This window comes from Squalius cephalus (assembly GCF_949319135.1).
Source record: "Squalius cephalus genome assembly, chromosome: 4".
Classification (NCBI taxonomy): domain Eukaryota; kingdom Metazoa; phylum Chordata; class Actinopteri; order Cypriniformes; family Leuciscidae; genus Squalius; species Squalius cephalus.
Window position 1 is genome coordinate 3,890,953 of NC_137125.1, and position 17,225 is coordinate 3,908,177.

Here is a 17,225-nt window from a genome sequence, read left to right on the forward strand (position 1 = left end):
ACCTCATTCCGCGGCCAAAGCGTCTGTGGATGAGTCTGAAACAAGGACAGGTGAGATGTTGTTCTGCTTCACTTCACAGACGATAGTGATATTTTAGTATAACTAAATTTTAATATAAATTTAACAACAACATCAGCTCGTTCCGCGCGTCATTTCGCCATTTACGTCATTGCAGATGCACAGTCCTTTCAGTTTCGGTTTTTAGTACGATTGCGTGTTTGCATGTTCTCTCGATAAATTAGAAAAGGAATAAACCTCCCCTTTCAATCCGATCGAAATTTTATTTGGATCGAGCTCAATCGGATCGATTAAGGTGTGTATATGAAGGCTTTTCAGTCAGATTGAGCCGTCAATCCCATTACTAACGGATTATTTGGTTGCATGTAAACGTAGCCGGAAGGATTTATGCCTTAATGTGTTTTTGAATTTTTAAACACTGGATTAAATTGAATTTTAAGGAACGTTAAAACAATTAGTAAACTAATGAAATTAGTAACAAGTAAAAATAATTTTAGAATGATAAAGTAGGCATTATTAATCTTCAAATGTATAAATATCCCCATTGTTCACTGTTATTTCCTGCAGCCATGGGATCTCAGACCATTGAAGTGGCAGCTCTAGGAAGACCTCTGTATCCTGGTATGCTGTATGACTGCCGCAAGGATACCTTCATTCCAGGTGTGTACAGTACCTACTAAAATACTTATTACTCTTTTCACCCAAATGTGAATCAACAATGTGGTAATTTAGAGATTTAAGAGAAAGGACTCAACTATTAAATTAGTAGCCTTAGAGACATTTCTGGGCCCCCTACATTTTGTACAGATAACATTTAACCCAATAAACATGCCCTGTATACTTTAAACAAGTAATAAAAACTCGGTGAGTGTTTTAGCGCAATTTTCTCACCTCATGGGATCACAACACTAAGAGATAGTAAATCTTTTCTTGGATTTTTTTTTGTGCGTTCCCGAGATTAGACCTTCCTTAACATAATGCCGAAAACCCGAATTCTCTAGGTGGTCTGGTTGAGGAGTAGATAGAAGTGCAAGATTGGTGCGCACAGGCGCACAGAACAGAAATCATGAGTTAACAAGCGCAGTTTTGTCCGGTGGAAAATTGCGCTAAAAATATACTTAGCACATTGCATAGTTAAAATGTCTAAAGATGAGTACAAAGCCTACAAAAACAAGAAAAAAATATAGAAATATGTACGTGTTTACATAAAAGGGAGAACATTTATTATCTCAATTGCAATTGCAAGCACAACAGAACATAATGTACACATGTTGACATATACTTTAGATGAACAAGCTTTAGCTGGGTCAAACTGCTCAATCAGGAAATATCAGATAGAACTAACCCATAATTAAATCAGTCCAGGAATAAAACTAGCTAGGCCAAAAGGGCTCAAAATCAAGACACACCAGGAGTAATGCCAGGCCTAAACCAGTCCAGGACTAAACAAGTACTGAACCAGACATCAACTGTTTGTTATCCAGGTCTAACAAAGGTTATGTTCAACATCACTTTACAATGGCCCAGCGACGTGCCTTTCTGCTGGCAAAATCATGTATTAAATCATCAAAGTTCAGCCTTCTTGACAGTTTCAATGCTTTCAATGGATAGTATGGCAAGGTGACAAAGTCTATCCTGCAACATGGCAGACCTCAGATAATTTTTGATCAGTTTCAGCTTACTGAATGCTCTCTCGCCACCAGCAACGGTCACAGGCAGTGTGCAAAATATTTGCAAAACTATGCAGACCTGCCCAAAAATACTCTGCAGCTGCATCTTGTAAATGCTGTTGAGCAGATCAATTGGTTACAGACACCCTGGGAAAGTGGCCCTATATACAGAGTTGAGGTGTCTGACTTCATCTTCAAATTCACAAGTCAGATCAGTGCTGTATTTTGAAATCAATGGCTGGCATACAGAATGGATTTGATCATCACGCAACTGACCCATTTTTACAACTACAGAAAACTGATCCAAGATCTCAGCTGTTGTGGCAAACCTGGTACTTTTAAGTCATTAATTATGTGGTCCATCATTAGTAGGAGGACGAGGTGCAGACAATAAAGCTGACTCTGCGTCTGTATAAGTCAAACACACACACACACACACACACACACACACGTAATAACCATATTATTTTTATTGGCCTATTTAGTTTTCTTAATATAAAATATTAAAATATCTATTTTGTAAACTCCTTATAGCCAATGGTTACTACAGACACATGTTTTATTCAATTTTATAGTATTTTTTCTGGGGCATTTTATTCATATTAAGAACGTCAAGTAGCAGCAGCACTGTCACTTCACAGAACACACAACACACACGGCAAACTGATTTTGTAATTTTTGAAGCGTGTAGATTACTTTTTGTTTTGTAAAGTTATCATTATGTAGCGAACACACAGTAGATAAGACGTGTTTAGAGGCTTCAATCTTCGTGAAGTTTCGCGCTCAGGCTCACCTTGTTCGGCTGAGACAGGGAGGGGGACGTGGGTGTGCAGCAGCCGCTGAATCTGTGTCTACGAGACATGATAACCCGGAGACAGCACAGCAGAGATGTTATTATTGTTGGATGTAAATCATAATTCAGTAATTATTTTACTAAGCTAGCTAGATAAAAGCAGGTCATGTAGCAACAAAAATAAGTAACTCTGAAAGTTTTGGAATACAGGAATAGGGCAAGCTACCTTTCTTTTTGAAAAACTGTGTGACTAATGGCGCTTTTCCACTGCATGGTACGGCTCGGTACGGTTCGACTCGGCGCGGAACGGTTCGGCTCGGCGCGGAACGGTTCGGCTCGCTTCGCTTTTCCACTGCGTGGTACGACTCGACTCGGTACGGCACGGTTCGGTTCACTTTAGCTCGGTTGCTTTTCCACTGCAGTTAGTACCGCTTCAAAGTGGGTGGGACTGATTGTTATAGTTGCCGTCTCTACTGCCATGACATCATCATATTAAATGCGAATTTTTCATTCCGTGTTGCCAAAACCAACGAGAGGAACGTCTGCACCTCGCCCACTGACCATGATTCAGCTATTTCTTTTTTGAAGTTTATACTCTTTTTTTGAAGCAAATACTTTAAAACAGGCGCTACAGCGTAGGCTGTTGTCTACTGGCTATTTAAATCTAGCGTGTTTAGTGTCTCGTGTCGTAAATACAATGACGCTGGTAGAGATGATTCTGTCTGACCAATCAGTGATCTGCAGTGTTTTCACGTCACATTTTAGTACCGGTACGCTACACTTGGAACCTCAACAGAGGTGGTACCATTTAAAGCGAGCCGAAGCGAGCCGTACCGAACCATGCAGTGGAAAAGCGCCAAAGCGTGCCGTACTGAACCGAGCCGTACCGTACCATGAAAGTGGAAAAGCGCCAATACTGTCGACTCCGACATTCTCTGTCTTCTCTTTCCTTCTTTTCTTTCCGTTTTTGATGCCCTGACTTTTGATGTGACATGCCTGCGTGTGTCACTGTCTGCGCTGCATCATAACAAGTGCAATAAGCAAGAGACGCTACACAGCGATCGTAGCTCGGACAGCGCAGGTGGAATGAACCATTGTGAGGGGGAGGGGTGTGACTGAAACAGTAAATACATTATTTGTTTTATAAATATTAAATCTATGGTCAAAACGGACAAAATACACATTTTGTGCATTTAATGTATAAAAAAGAGAAAAGAAATAAGAAAAGAAAAAGGGGGTCTGCTCTTCTGGGCCCTAAATCAGCCTGGGCCCTTAGAATCATCCTAACCTTCCACCCCTTTACGGCGCCCTTGCTTAGAGATACAAAATCGGCATGATGACTTGAACAGTACATTGCAACATCACACGTTAATATTCAACAATATTACTGATCTGCCTGCATTGACATTATTATATGAGAACTGAACTGAGCTGGACGATGACATCACTTTTTTCCCCAGAGCGGCAATATATACTGAACTTACTTAAGCTGGATAATGGTGCTATTTTCTTCTAGAAACAAACTTTGTTGCATTATTTTCCTGTTATCACTGTAAAGCTGAAACAATCTGTATTGTAAAAAGTGCTATATAAATAAAGGCGACTTGACTTGACTGAACTGTTAAAGCCATGTCTCATTTCAGGTGTCACTCTGTGGGATAAGAAGTCACTGAATGAAGATTTGGACACCCGTCCACAACCCATGACAGATGTGAAGTTCAGTAGCTCCGACTCGCTCTCCAGTAAGTCCAGTCTCCTGGATGTGAGTGCTTCCCTGAAGGCCAGCTTCTTAGGAGGGCTGGTGGAGGTGGGAGGATCTGCCAAGTTCCTGCGTGACACCAAATCCTCAAACCAACAGTCCAGAGTTACAATGAATTACAGGGAAACCACCAGATTTGAACAGCTCACTATGAGCCATCTGGGTCAGATCACCTACCCTCAGGTCTTTGACCAGAAAACTGCAACTCATGTGGTCACAGCTGTACTGTATGGAGCTCAGGCCGTCATGGTGTTTGATCGGACATTTTCAGAAGAGGAAGAAAAACAGGAGATTGAGGGAGAACTGGATGTCATGGTAAAAAAGATTCCTCTATTTTCTATTAAGGGGAAAGGAGATTTACAAATGACAGAAGGCCATGAGAATAGGGCTGAGAGCATCTCCTGCACATTTTATGGTGACGTCCGCCTTGAGCAGAGTCCCACCACTTACATAGACGCCCTAGAGGTGTACAAGAAGCTCCCCACTACACTGGAGAAGAATCCACAGATTGCAGTTCCAATAAAAGTCTGGCTCTATCCTCTTTCTCTACTGGATACAAGAGCAGCTCAGTTGGAGAGAGAAATCACCACACATCTGGTTTCCAACACTGAAGATATAATAGAGGGGCTGGGAGAAGTAGAGAGGACATGCAACGACTTCTCCAGAAAAACTCTGGTAAATGTTTTCGAAGACATTAAAGAGAGGCTCTGTTTATTTCAGAGCTCTCTTAACATTTACAAAATGGTATTCCTAAAAGCAGTGGCCAAGGTATTGCCTGCTATACGAGGAGGAGAGATGGAGCAAAATTCATTGGAAGACATCCTGAAGATCCACTACAGCTCCCCCTTTAATGCTGACATGCTTAACCAGTGGTTAGATCATGCAAAGTCTGAAGTTAACCTCTTGAGTTCTCACACCGAGATGCTGGAAGGAATCAAAACTGTAGACTCAAACCGTCTCAACACCATCCTCTTTAATCTTAATATTGATGTTGTGGTGTGCTTGACCTTCACATCTCTGAAGTATGAAGACCCGTATCTTTCAGCCATGAAGAAGTTTCTGGAATCTGACGGGTTTAAAGAGCTAGATGTGGGAATGAAACCGCGTTCTAGCACGTTAGCATCTGTCAGAAAGTGGTTCAACAATCCTGATGTCACCTCAAAGATGAGAAAGAACTTATCTCTTTTCAGAAGTTTTTCAGAGGCTAATAAAGATGAAAAGAGATATCGATTCATTATTTCTGCCATCTCCGATCCCTCCAGTCCTGGCTCCTCTATCTACCTGTATGAATCAGGGGAGCTGATAGACACACAGTTCCAGCCCATATCGAAGCCTCCTCCACCAGAAGTGATCGAGGTCCTGGAGGACAGCGTGACCCTGAAACTGCAGAAGTCCCCAACTGGAGAAACTGTGAGGTACAGAGTGGAGTACCAGCAGGAGAAAGCAGATTCTGGCTCTGAGGAACAGTGGATTATCATAAACACCGCTGATGAAGACTTTACTCTGACTGGATTGGAGTCTGGAAAACAGTACTTGATCCGCTACAGGATAGTGGGTAAAGTGGGAGTAAGTGAAGCCAGTGACACTATCAGCTCCATACTGTCTTCAGGTGAGTGTCATATGCACATTTCTTTGCATTAATCTTTATCTTAATATATTATATATATATATATATATATATATATATATATATGTATATATACCGTATATGTGTGTGTGTGTATGTGTGTGTATATATATATATATATATATATATATATATATATATTAGAGGTGGGCATAGATTAATTTTTTTAATCTAGATTAAAATGGCTCATTTGAATTCTGACGAAGGCATTCAGAATATGTGTGCTACCCAAATAATGACTATAAAAGTAAGTCTTTGTGAACGGGTTTCTCAAGCCAGGTGGCGCATTAGACCAGGGGCTCATCTCCTGTTTCCAAAATGCATCACAAACTGCTTGAGAAAGCTGTTCTGCTCATAGACTGTAAAAGGTTACTACTAGGGCTGCACGATTAACCTTTATCGCATCGATATTGAGGTTTTAACTCCCGCAATAACCTAACCTCAGGAGTCTGAGGTTTTTTCCCCCGCCTCTGACATTTGAGTGACAAACCTATTAGCCAATCAAAATGGTCGAATCTCGCGTTCCTGGCTTGCTGGCCAATTAGAAATGGCAATGGAAAGTTACAAGGTTGTATGCAGTGCACCGGCTTTCTGGCAGCAGCAAAGCAGCTAACACACAACGTGTACCTCGAAAAAGCTTGTAACTGCGCAGAAATGGCCGAAGGCACTTCTTCGGTGACGGGAGAGGAAGCGGGGGAGCACTTGTACTTCAGCTGTTTGGACTTATTTTGGATTCGCGAAGAACGACGTGGAGCAAAAGAGTGCTAAAATATGTCGACGTGCCGTGGCCAGATCCAGAAGAAACACTACCAATCTATACCAGCATCTTAAAAATCACCACCGACACCAGGGTTCCAGACTGCGACCAAAATGGTCGCATATGCGACCATTTTTTGAGAATGTGCGAGTTAAAATTTTATGTGGTCGCATTTGTGCGAGTGCATGGTCATGTAGCCTACTAAGTTAAATTCACGCATGAATTTTCTGCATTGAACTTGTTTTAGCGCCCGCCAAAGTGAATTTTTGTCCCGCCAAAGTCTTATTTGATCGGTGAGTAATGTAGATGAACTGCTGCGCTTGTGAGTGACAGGGCGCATGTTTAACTGAAAGAACGAGCAGAGAGAGAGAGAGAGCCGGTCGCGCGCGCATTCTCTCTCTCTCTTCGGAGCCAGGCGAAAATATAAACAAGACTTCACCGTCTCCAAACTAAGCGCTGTCTTGCTCTCTCTCCCTCGCACATATTAATCAAAATAAATCGACACGGTGGTAAAAGGTCGGAAGTTTCATGTGGATCATTCGGAGATTTTTTTTTTCCCCTGAATTATCGCTGGGTGTGAATTGTGCTAAATAAATTGAACTGAAAAGCGTTCCGGACATTTAACTGACAAAAAAAAAAAAAAAAAACTCTTTAATTAAACGAAAAAAATATCCAGTGATGAAATGTTTTCTGTGTTGACAGAAATCTTAGATGTCCATGTCCTAACTGCTGGGATAATCACACAACGCGCACGACACGTCCAATTCGCGAACTAATGACTCCTTTGAACCGATTCATTTTAATGAATGGTTAAAACAACTGATCTTTCCAACAGTGAACTCAGGAGACGTCTGAATCGGTGTATAACTAATCAGTAACACTTTACAATAAGGTTATATTTATTACATAAATTACATAAAAAGTACAGTTTGCTTACTCAAGCTTTAAAATAAATAAAACCAAAAAAATCGAAAATCGCACCGCAATCGCAATATTTGTCAGAAAAACCGCAATTAGGTTTTTTCTCAAAATCGTGCAGCCCTAGTTACTACTGTACTGTTACCGTCCGTAGGCAACATTAGGTAGGTCTATGTTATTATCAACTACTATAGGCTATCAATTAGGGATGGACGATATGGCCTAAAATCTATATTGTGATATATATTGCAGCCTCTTGCGATAATGATATATATTATAATAAAACCATTTCAGAACAGGTTACACAGACCCTGCTAAACAACTGCTAAATGTTTTTTTTTTTAAAGGGTGTATGTAGTTTTGAGAACATATATTGTGCAAAACTGTAAGTATACAACATAATTTTGCAGATAAATAAAATGTAAGTACACTAGCTGCAGAGACTTTTAGGTCTAATGTTTATTATGGCTTGGAGCTTATGAAACCCCAAATTTAAAATGAGAATATTGTCTAACTGATGTCTTTTCAGTTAAAAAGAAACACAACAACGATTCTTAAAATCGGGCGCAGACAGAGATTATGTGCTACACCACTAAGATATATTGGGAATAATACGCGCGCGCTGGTATTCAGTGATATCATGTTTCGTTTTGAATTTGAGGTGGTAGAACGGATTAGTCGTGTGTTAACTTACCGAACTGTGACCCCACACACTCTGTCTATAGTTTGCTGCTGCTCGTCGGACGGCTTAAATCCGAACCAAGTCCAAATAATGGATGTTGACGGATCTTTTTCACCAGCTTTAACTTTCAGCCGTGTTTACTTAAGATGACGATGAATATGATGCGTTGCAGCCGGGTGTTCCTCGCGGCCGCGGGTAGATTGCGTCATCATAGCTTGTGTAGTATAGAGTAGTTACCAACCCAACTTGGAGAATAGATTAACGGCGATATTTTTTTTATCGCGCGATAAGAGTCTCACGTTAACGCCGATAACGGCCCACCACTAATATATATATATATACAGTATATATATGCTTCCTTCACACAGTTAATGTTTGCATTGACAACCATATTTCATATTTGAAAACCAATTGGACATTTAAAAATATAGCTGACATAAAAATAAAATAAATGAATAAACAATAACAATAATAAACAAAACACACACAGAAAAAAAATCAACTTAACACACAAAAGCTGTTGACTCTTAAGCCCACTGTAGAAAGACCTCAGTCATCCCTGAAGACGAAATGATTGATTAATATAAACAAGTAATAAAAACTCTGTGAGTGTTTTAGCGCAATTTTCTCACCTCATGGGATCACAACACTAAGAGATAGTAAATCTTTTCCTGGATTTTTTTTGTGCGTTCCCGAGATTAGACCTTCCTTAACATAATGCCGAAAACCCGAAGTCTCTAGGTGGTCTGGTTGAGGAGGAGATAGAAGTGCAAGATTGGTGCGCACAGACGCACAGAACAGAAATCATGAGTTAACAAGCGCAGTTTGTCCGGTGGAAAATTGCGCTAAAAATATATTTAACAAATGCAAATCTCATTATTTATATTCTTTAATTATAATCATTATTAATTAATAAATGCAAAGCATACAGAAGTTCATTGTAAAGGAAGTAATTGAACTAACCACAGGAAAATAAAATCTATAAATTAACGTATGACAACAAATTCAAGCTTCAATGCAGCGTGATCTCATGAGAATACGTGTGTATTTTTACATAAAGTGTAGTACTACTACACATACATTTATTTACGTTTTAATACAGAGAAATGTATAATACTGACGTATTTATAGCACTAAAGCGTAGAATATTTACGTATTAACAACTGATATACAAATTTGTACGTATTCCTATTTATGAATATTAAAATAGTGGCATTAATGTTTTGACTCTATTGCATTTAATTGTCTTATCAATTACGTTTTCAGTCTCATTTATTAATTGCAGTTTACTCATTTACTTAATAAGAAATAATAACATTTCGCTGTTTGTGACTTCTGCTGCAAACTCATTTCAGAGGATTATTATATGATGTTAAACAAGACTACACTTTAAAAACGTAAAATGAATAACATTTCTTTAATCGTTTAACCATTTTGTAATATTTAGTTTGTTTGCCGTGAGACACAAAAGGCGTTTTCTCCTATAGAACAATAGTTGACAATAGAACCATAAAATACACCGTAACAAAAGCCCAACAACGCCCCCTGGAGGAATCTTTATGTATGTGACTTTGTTGGTGCTTGAACGGGCATGGACAAGTCAGGGCATTTCTGAACCAGTGTCAGAGTCTGTATACACAGGTGGAGAGACTGACTTGTTTTCTTGGACAAAATGGACTGCTGCATGTGTGTTGTTTCTGTGAGTGATTAAGACGTATGTTATCTGTTTTACATTATATGCTGTTCAAACTTTAATATTCTGTGTATTCAGTTACTGTCATTTGAATAATAATGAAATTTTCGTGTAAATTGCTGCCCAAGTCCATGTCAAGTCATGTTGAAGCTAGTTTGATACTGTTTAGTTGTATATGTTCTGCAGTATAATTTAAATATTTAAGCTAAATTATTTATGCTACAGTGGTGGTCAGAATGAATGGCACCCCTGGTAAATATGATCAAAAATGGCTGTAAAAAAATAAATCTGCATTGTTTATTCTTTTGATCTTTCATTCAAAAAATTTGCATAAATCTAACCTTTCATTGAAGTAAAAGAATTGAAAGTGGGGGGTAAATCACATTATGAAATAAATGTTTTTCTCCAAAACACGCTGGCCACAATTATTGGCACCCCTAGAATTTTTACGAGTAAAATATCTCTGAAGTATATTCCCATTAATATTTACCTTTATTAGCACACCAGGGTGACTAGGAACATGAAATTGTCCAACTATGACTTCTTGTTTCACAGGAGTTTAAATATGAGGAAACACAAAGGCCAAATAACCTGAATCATCAATCACAATGAGTAAAACTAAAGAATATAGTTCTGATGCGCAGCAAAAGATTGTTGACCATCACAAAATAGAAAGTGGCTGTAAGACAATAGCTAAAAAATTGAAAATCCCCATTTTGACCATCAGGGCAATAATTAAGAAGTTATAATCAACTAAAGATGTTACGAATCTGCCAGGAAGAGGACGTGTGTCTATATTGTCTTAATGCACGGTGAGGAGGAGAGTTTGAGTGGCCAAAGTTTGAGATGTTTGGGAGGGTTTCAAGAAAAATCCTCCTCGCTCCTCCAAAAACACACTCCAGAATATTCAGTGGTCAGACACGACTGGAACTTCAAAATATTCTATGGTCAGATGAAACAAAAATAGGGCTTTTTGGCAGCAAACCCACCAGATGTGTTTGGTGCAAACAGGGATGAAGAGTACCCCATGCCTACAATTAAATTTACTGCTGGATCTTATATGTTGTGGGCCTATTTTTCTGCTGGAGGTCCTGGACTTCTTATTCAGATACATGGTATTATGGATTCTAGCAAATTTTAACAGATAAAAAATCTAAACCTGACGGCCTCTGCTAGAAATCTTATAATGGGCCGTGGTTGGATCTTCCATCAGGACAACGATCCAAAACAAACATCAAAATCAACACAAAATGGGTCACTGAGCACAAAATGAAGCTTCTACCCTGACCATCCCAGTCCCCTAAACTGAACCCTATAGGAGATGAGTGGGGTGAACTGAAGAGAAGCAGCGCCAACATGAGCTTGTGAATCTGAAGGATCTGGAGAGATCCTGTATGGAGGAATGGTCTCTGATCTCTGGTCAGGTGTTCTCCAAACTCATCAGGCATTATAGGAGAAGACTCTCTGTTATCTTGTAAAAAGGAGGTTGCAAAAAGTATTTAATAACAGGGTGCCAATAATTGTGGCCAGCGTGTTTTGGAGAAAAACTTTTATTTTATAATGTGATTTCCCACCCCCCCACCCCACTTTCAATTCTTTTACTTCAATAAGAAGGTTAGATTTTTGCGAATTTTTTAAATGAAAGATCAAAAGGATGAACAATGCAGATTTCTTTTTTACAGCCTTTTTTGATCTTTTTCTACCAGGGGTGTCATTAATAAAACAAGTGGTAAGGTATATATATATTAAATCACATACGCCGGACAAGTGTGGCATGGGCGTGTTGACCTGGGCTTTGCACAGAGCTGGTTCCACGCTGCATGTCTCACTTTTTTATTGCAACACACTAGCAAACATACATATATGCCCATCACGAAAAATAATAATAATAATAATAATAATTTAGGATAAGCATGGCATGTGTTTGGCGGCCGGAGGCTGGGAGTGTTCTTGGGGGGGTGGGGTGCGCAGCTCCTCTTCTTGGTGGACCACTGTAGTGTGGCGTGGGCGGGGGTCTGGCTTATGCCGTGGCCAAGGAGGGATCAGAGGCAGCCTTTTAATACCATATTAGTATAGCCTTACTATTGTTAGTGTTATTTTTAATATTATTTTTATTATTATTATTATCATTATTCCTCTTCCTTGTCATCCAGCCTCCCCCTCATTCCTGATGAAAAGTCTAATTGCTGTTATTATTGCTACTACTATTAGTATTATTAAATTATCATATAAGACTATATTATCACTTATTCCTCATCGTCAAAATATTATTTTTTACTAATATTATCTTCATCAATATTACTGTCATAAATATGTATTTTATGTGTTTATTAATTTTTATTACGTCTGTTGTACATCTGTAAAAGCACTGATACCGAGCTCATGAACTTGTAAAAATGCTCCGATACCAACAACCGATAGGCCTACCAGGCAGCGTGTGTATAGTAACGCGAGCTGATAAGAGGAAAACGTGCGGTGGATTGAGCGCGCATCGGCACAGACGAGCGAGCTGGTCGAGCACACCCCTTTAAACAGACATCAGTGGAAAGTTTGTAGTTCAGTCGGATGTCAATGGCAAAGAAAATAAAACGAGGCATGTAGCTTATTAACGTTAACTGACGAGAGAGAGAGAGAGCGCACTTCTGTTGAATGCTTTTGATTGCTGATCGTTCACTCAGCACGTGTTATTTGGATTAAAACTAAATCGTATAGGTAAGTAAAGTAAAACATGACCTGTTACCTGATTTATGTATAACGAGTGGTTCCCTACATTATTACAGAACATTTGCAGGTCAAGAAGTTTAATGAACACAAACATCCGAAGCGCGCGCCCCGAAAACCAGCGTCTCAGACAGCGCGTGAATACTGAATTTAATTATCTTTCACATCTTGCGCTTGTACGGACGAATTCACACAAAATTATGTAAAAAAGTCTGTCTTAGCGAGTATCCCAGTAAACAAAGTTGGTTATATCTCAAGCTACCGTAGTCATGTTCAGATGGGGTCGGTGCGTTCGGTCTTAAAGGGACAGCAGTCTAATAAACCTGCTGCTGTGTTTCAATGTTCATCAAACAAAAGACAAATAAATCACTCACTAGCACTGCTCTTGACTCAATAGGCTACCCTTTTCAACTTTACAAAAATATCCATCTATGTTTAATTTATACAGTAATGAATATGCAATTTTTTCACAATTGATTGCTTTATTCAAATTTCTGTACCTGTTAGATCTACCCGAATAACTCTAAACACTGTTAATTTCATTTGTAGCCTTTCTTTGTTCTATTGTATTGATTTGTCCTATTTGTAATTCGATTATTTGTTCTTATTTTGTTACTGACTGCTTACTTGTCTTTAATAATGTTTTAAATTCACATTAATTAGGCTGGTAGTTTTTGTTGTATCAAAATTGGATTAAATAATTTATATTTCACTGGTATCTAATCATCTGAACCGCTGACCCGATCCTCTGCACTGAGCCCTGCTGGAGCTGCTCTAAATATGTGCTGTGCTATTAAATGAAAGATCAAATATGATAGAGCAATAATGAACAGTGACAGTAACAGAAGCTCAGACAATGCATTTTAGCAGGCTTAATTAAGCATGAGAATAACTGAAGGAAATATATATTTGATGAACAAATTAAGCCAACTAATATGATTTATATTCCTTTGGTTTGTCTACTAATACATTTAAAAATTAAATTAATGACAAATTTAAATTTAATTTGTTAAAAATGACAAATGCAGTGAAAATTCAGGGATTGGTTACGGTAATCGGTATCGGCGAGTACCAAAAATGAAACTATCGGTATCGGACTTGTTCTGCAAAAAGTGGTATCGGTGCATCCCTAATTAAAAAATGTTGTTGTTGAAAAATTACAATCGTTTCACACTAAATTAACGCTGCAGCCCGTCTGAGATATAGAGCTATTTCGCATGGCTATGAGCATGATATTAAGTATATGATAAGTATAATACAACTTTCATTCTTCAGGTCAATCGTATATTCATAGGAAAAAAATCTGTTTCAATATCCTTTCAATGGTTACGGTGATTTCCCATGCCTGACAGCGCTGGTCAATGGATTGATCTCTATGACGTGAAACATTAGATATCATATATATGTAATTTGAGTAAAACAATTAAATAAAATAAAGACATTGTTTGATAAGTGCTGATTGAAATCCTAAAAAGTAGTGCTTAAATTCCTGGAATCATTTGACAGAATCTGTACGAACCCTGTGAACAGTATTGGGGCAGTGTGTCCCTTCAGCCACGGCCATCTCCATAAAACTCAGGTGTTCCTGTAGGATTCCCTTGGGACGTTTGTAGTTGTATTGTAATAGGATTATCAAGGTCTGCAAGGAGCCAGAAAATCACCTACTAGCTTTTTATTATTTAGCATTATCTGTTTATTTTCTCTTCAAGATTTAGATAATCTAGAAATTAAAAATGTTTGGCATTTTTTGGAAAACAGCTAATTATCCAAACTGTGTAACATGCATTTGAAACATGTCATGACAGCATGTGTAAAGATTAGGCTGTTCACACAAGACATCAGATTCAGTCTAAATACAGTACAGCCTTCACAGTGTGAACACTGAGTAATTATACTGTATTGATGACTGGATGTTCACACTATTGTATTGTTTTTCTTTAAGCAAGCAGCAGAAAAGACCACAGCGATGGAAGGAGTTTAAGGGTTGCACATGATATCAAGAACAGCTGGAGCAGAAAAATATCTTGTAAAAGCAATGAAAACCTGCCCAAGTTTAAACTCCATCTGGATGAAACGTGGCAGAACAGTGATGGATTCTGCAGAAGAAGCACGTTTGGGAAAAACGTCACTAAAGAGAACAAGACCATCATGATGATCGGAGCCACAGGTGCAGGAAAAACCACTCTGATTAACAGCATGATCAACTACATCCTGGGAGTGCAATGGGAAGATGACTTCCGGTTTGTGCTGATAGATGAAGGGAAGCAGAAATGCCAGGCTGGAAGTCAGACTTCGCAGATCACGGCATATCAAATCAATCACATGGATGGTTTCCGGGTCCCATATTCTCTGACCATTGTGGACACACCAGGCTTCGGTAATACCAGAGGAATTTCACATGACCAGAAAATCACAAAGCAGATTCAGGAGTTCTTTTCTAATCCAGGAGGGATCGACCGCATTGATGCCGTGTGTTTTGTAGTACAGGCTTCACTTGCCCGTCTGACGCACACACAGAAATATGTCTTTGACTCCATTCTTTCCATATTTGGGAATGATATTGCTGAAAACATTCTTATGCTGATCACCTTTGCAGATGGGAAAAAACCTCCTGTTCTCGAGGCCATCAAAGCCTCTGAGGTTCCCTGTTCTACCAATGAGCGTGGAGAGCCACTTCACTTCAAGTTCAACAACTCTGCTCTGTTTGCTAACAATAACACTTCTGCAGACGATGAGGAGTCTGACTGTGGAAACTTTGACCAGATGTTCTGGAAGCTGGGATTTTCTAGCATGAGAAAGTTCTTCACATCCCTTAACGAGATGCAAACCCAGAGCTTGTTTATGACACGGGAAGTCCTGAAAGAGCGACAGCATCTAGAAGTGCTTGTGGAAGGCCTTCAGCCCCAAATCAATGCTGGTCTGACGAAACTGGATGAAATCAAGAAGACAAGAGCTGCTCTGGAGCATCACAAGGCAGAAATGGATGCAAACAAGGATTTTGAATATGAATTAGAAGTAACTGTCCCAAAGAAGATCGAAAACAACACTGGCTACTACTCAACCGACTGCCAGATGTGTCACTTCACATGTTGTGACAAATGCGAAATTGCAAATGACAGTGATAAATATAAGTGCAGTGTCATGAAAGCTGGAAGGTGTACGGTGTGTCCAGGAAAGTGTGCCTGGAATGTGCATTTTAATCAGAAATACAAATGGGCTTTTGTCCCAGAAAAGAGAAAGGAAACCTATCAGGATTTAAAAAGGCGATATGAGGATGCACATGGACAGGTCATGTCAAAAGAAAAGATCTTTGCAGAGCTTGAAATGGAGTTTGAGGATGTCCAGGATATTGTGGCCAGACTGATTGAAAGATTTCAAAAGTCTTTGGAGCGTCTGGAGGAAATCGCCCTCAAGTCCAATCCTCTGTCCACTCCTGACTACATTGATCTGATGATCGAGTCTGAGAAACAAGAAGCCAAGCCTGGATTTCAAGATCGCATTCAGTCTATAATGGAGGTCAAGAAGAAGACAGAGATCATCAGTAAGGTGTCCAGAGGAGGAGTGCTTCCAGAAGACTGGAAAACACACACACCTGCAACAAGAGAAAAAGAATTTGATCCAAGAGTCCTGTTCAATAGAGCAAAGTGATGTAAAGAAATATATGATGTTCAAGTGAAACTTTGACCCTTTATCTACAATTACTACGACTATAATCTAAAACATTTGACTTGGTCTTCAGATGCTCAGCATTCATTTTTATTATACTTAAAATACTTAGTAAAATACATTAGTTTAAATGGTCTTCATCTTCTAAACACAACTGTATTATTTTGCTGAACGGCCTGTTAGAAAATCATACATCTAAAATTGACTTTAATTATATTTTGAACGAGCTGAATATGAATACGCCATGCGTCACAAATGAAAGTATCAAACTGCTGTTTTGGGAAGATGTAATTTTACTTTCATTGATTCTAGTTATTCATTCTGCATGAACAAGAAAAAAAAGTAAAGTTAATTAAATCAATGAATGCATTTAAAACACACACACACACACACACACACACACACACACATATATATGGTAATACTTTACAATAAGGTTCATTAGTTAACATTGATGTATTAAAGAGATAATTCACCTCTGGGAAGATGAATGTGTATTTAAATTAGGTCATTTATGTAGAAGAAATGTGAAATTATTTTTGAATTTGGAGCTTTCTAGACTGAGAAAAGCCAGAAAATGTATTTTTGGCTCATGTGGATGAAAGACAACAACTCCCAGAATGCACTTGCTTCGCTGCTCTACGAGGCCACTCCCAAGCCACGCCTACCGGTAATAGAGCGCAGTTGTAAACAATAAAGCTAAGCTAAGTTACTAGTCTCCGTGAGTCTGCCTGGGTTTTTGAGATCGCACAAAATCCGGGATTTCCGGATTTTAAAAAGTCCGAGATTCGGCTTTTGCATTCTACAGTCGCCATTCCTCATGTTTACTGTGGCGAGCAGGACGAGGCTGAGGGCCGCGGGAGAACGACGCGAGGCCGGTGGCGTCATTACTGATGAGCGCCTGTGAGGCACTGGTCTCGC

General features: G+C 39.1%; 1 protein-coding gene across 1 annotated transcript; it reads left to right on the top strand.

Annotated features, from left to right (window-relative positions):
• Nucleotides 1-200: 200 nt before the first annotated feature.
• On the top strand, nucleotides 201-17,022 carry LOC307157226 (uncharacterized protein). The gene is made up of 4 exons (XM_079869069.1): nucleotides 201-313; nucleotides 586-678; nucleotides 4,125-5,849; nucleotides 14,581-17,022. Exons 2-4 carry the CDS (start codon nucleotides 588-590, stop codon nucleotides 16,284-16,286), a joined length of 3,522 nt encoding a protein of 1,173 aa, XP_079725195.1. The 5' UTR covers nucleotides 201-313; nucleotides 586-587; the 3' UTR covers nucleotides 16,287-17,022.
• Nucleotides 17,023-17,225: the final 203 nt, after the last annotated feature.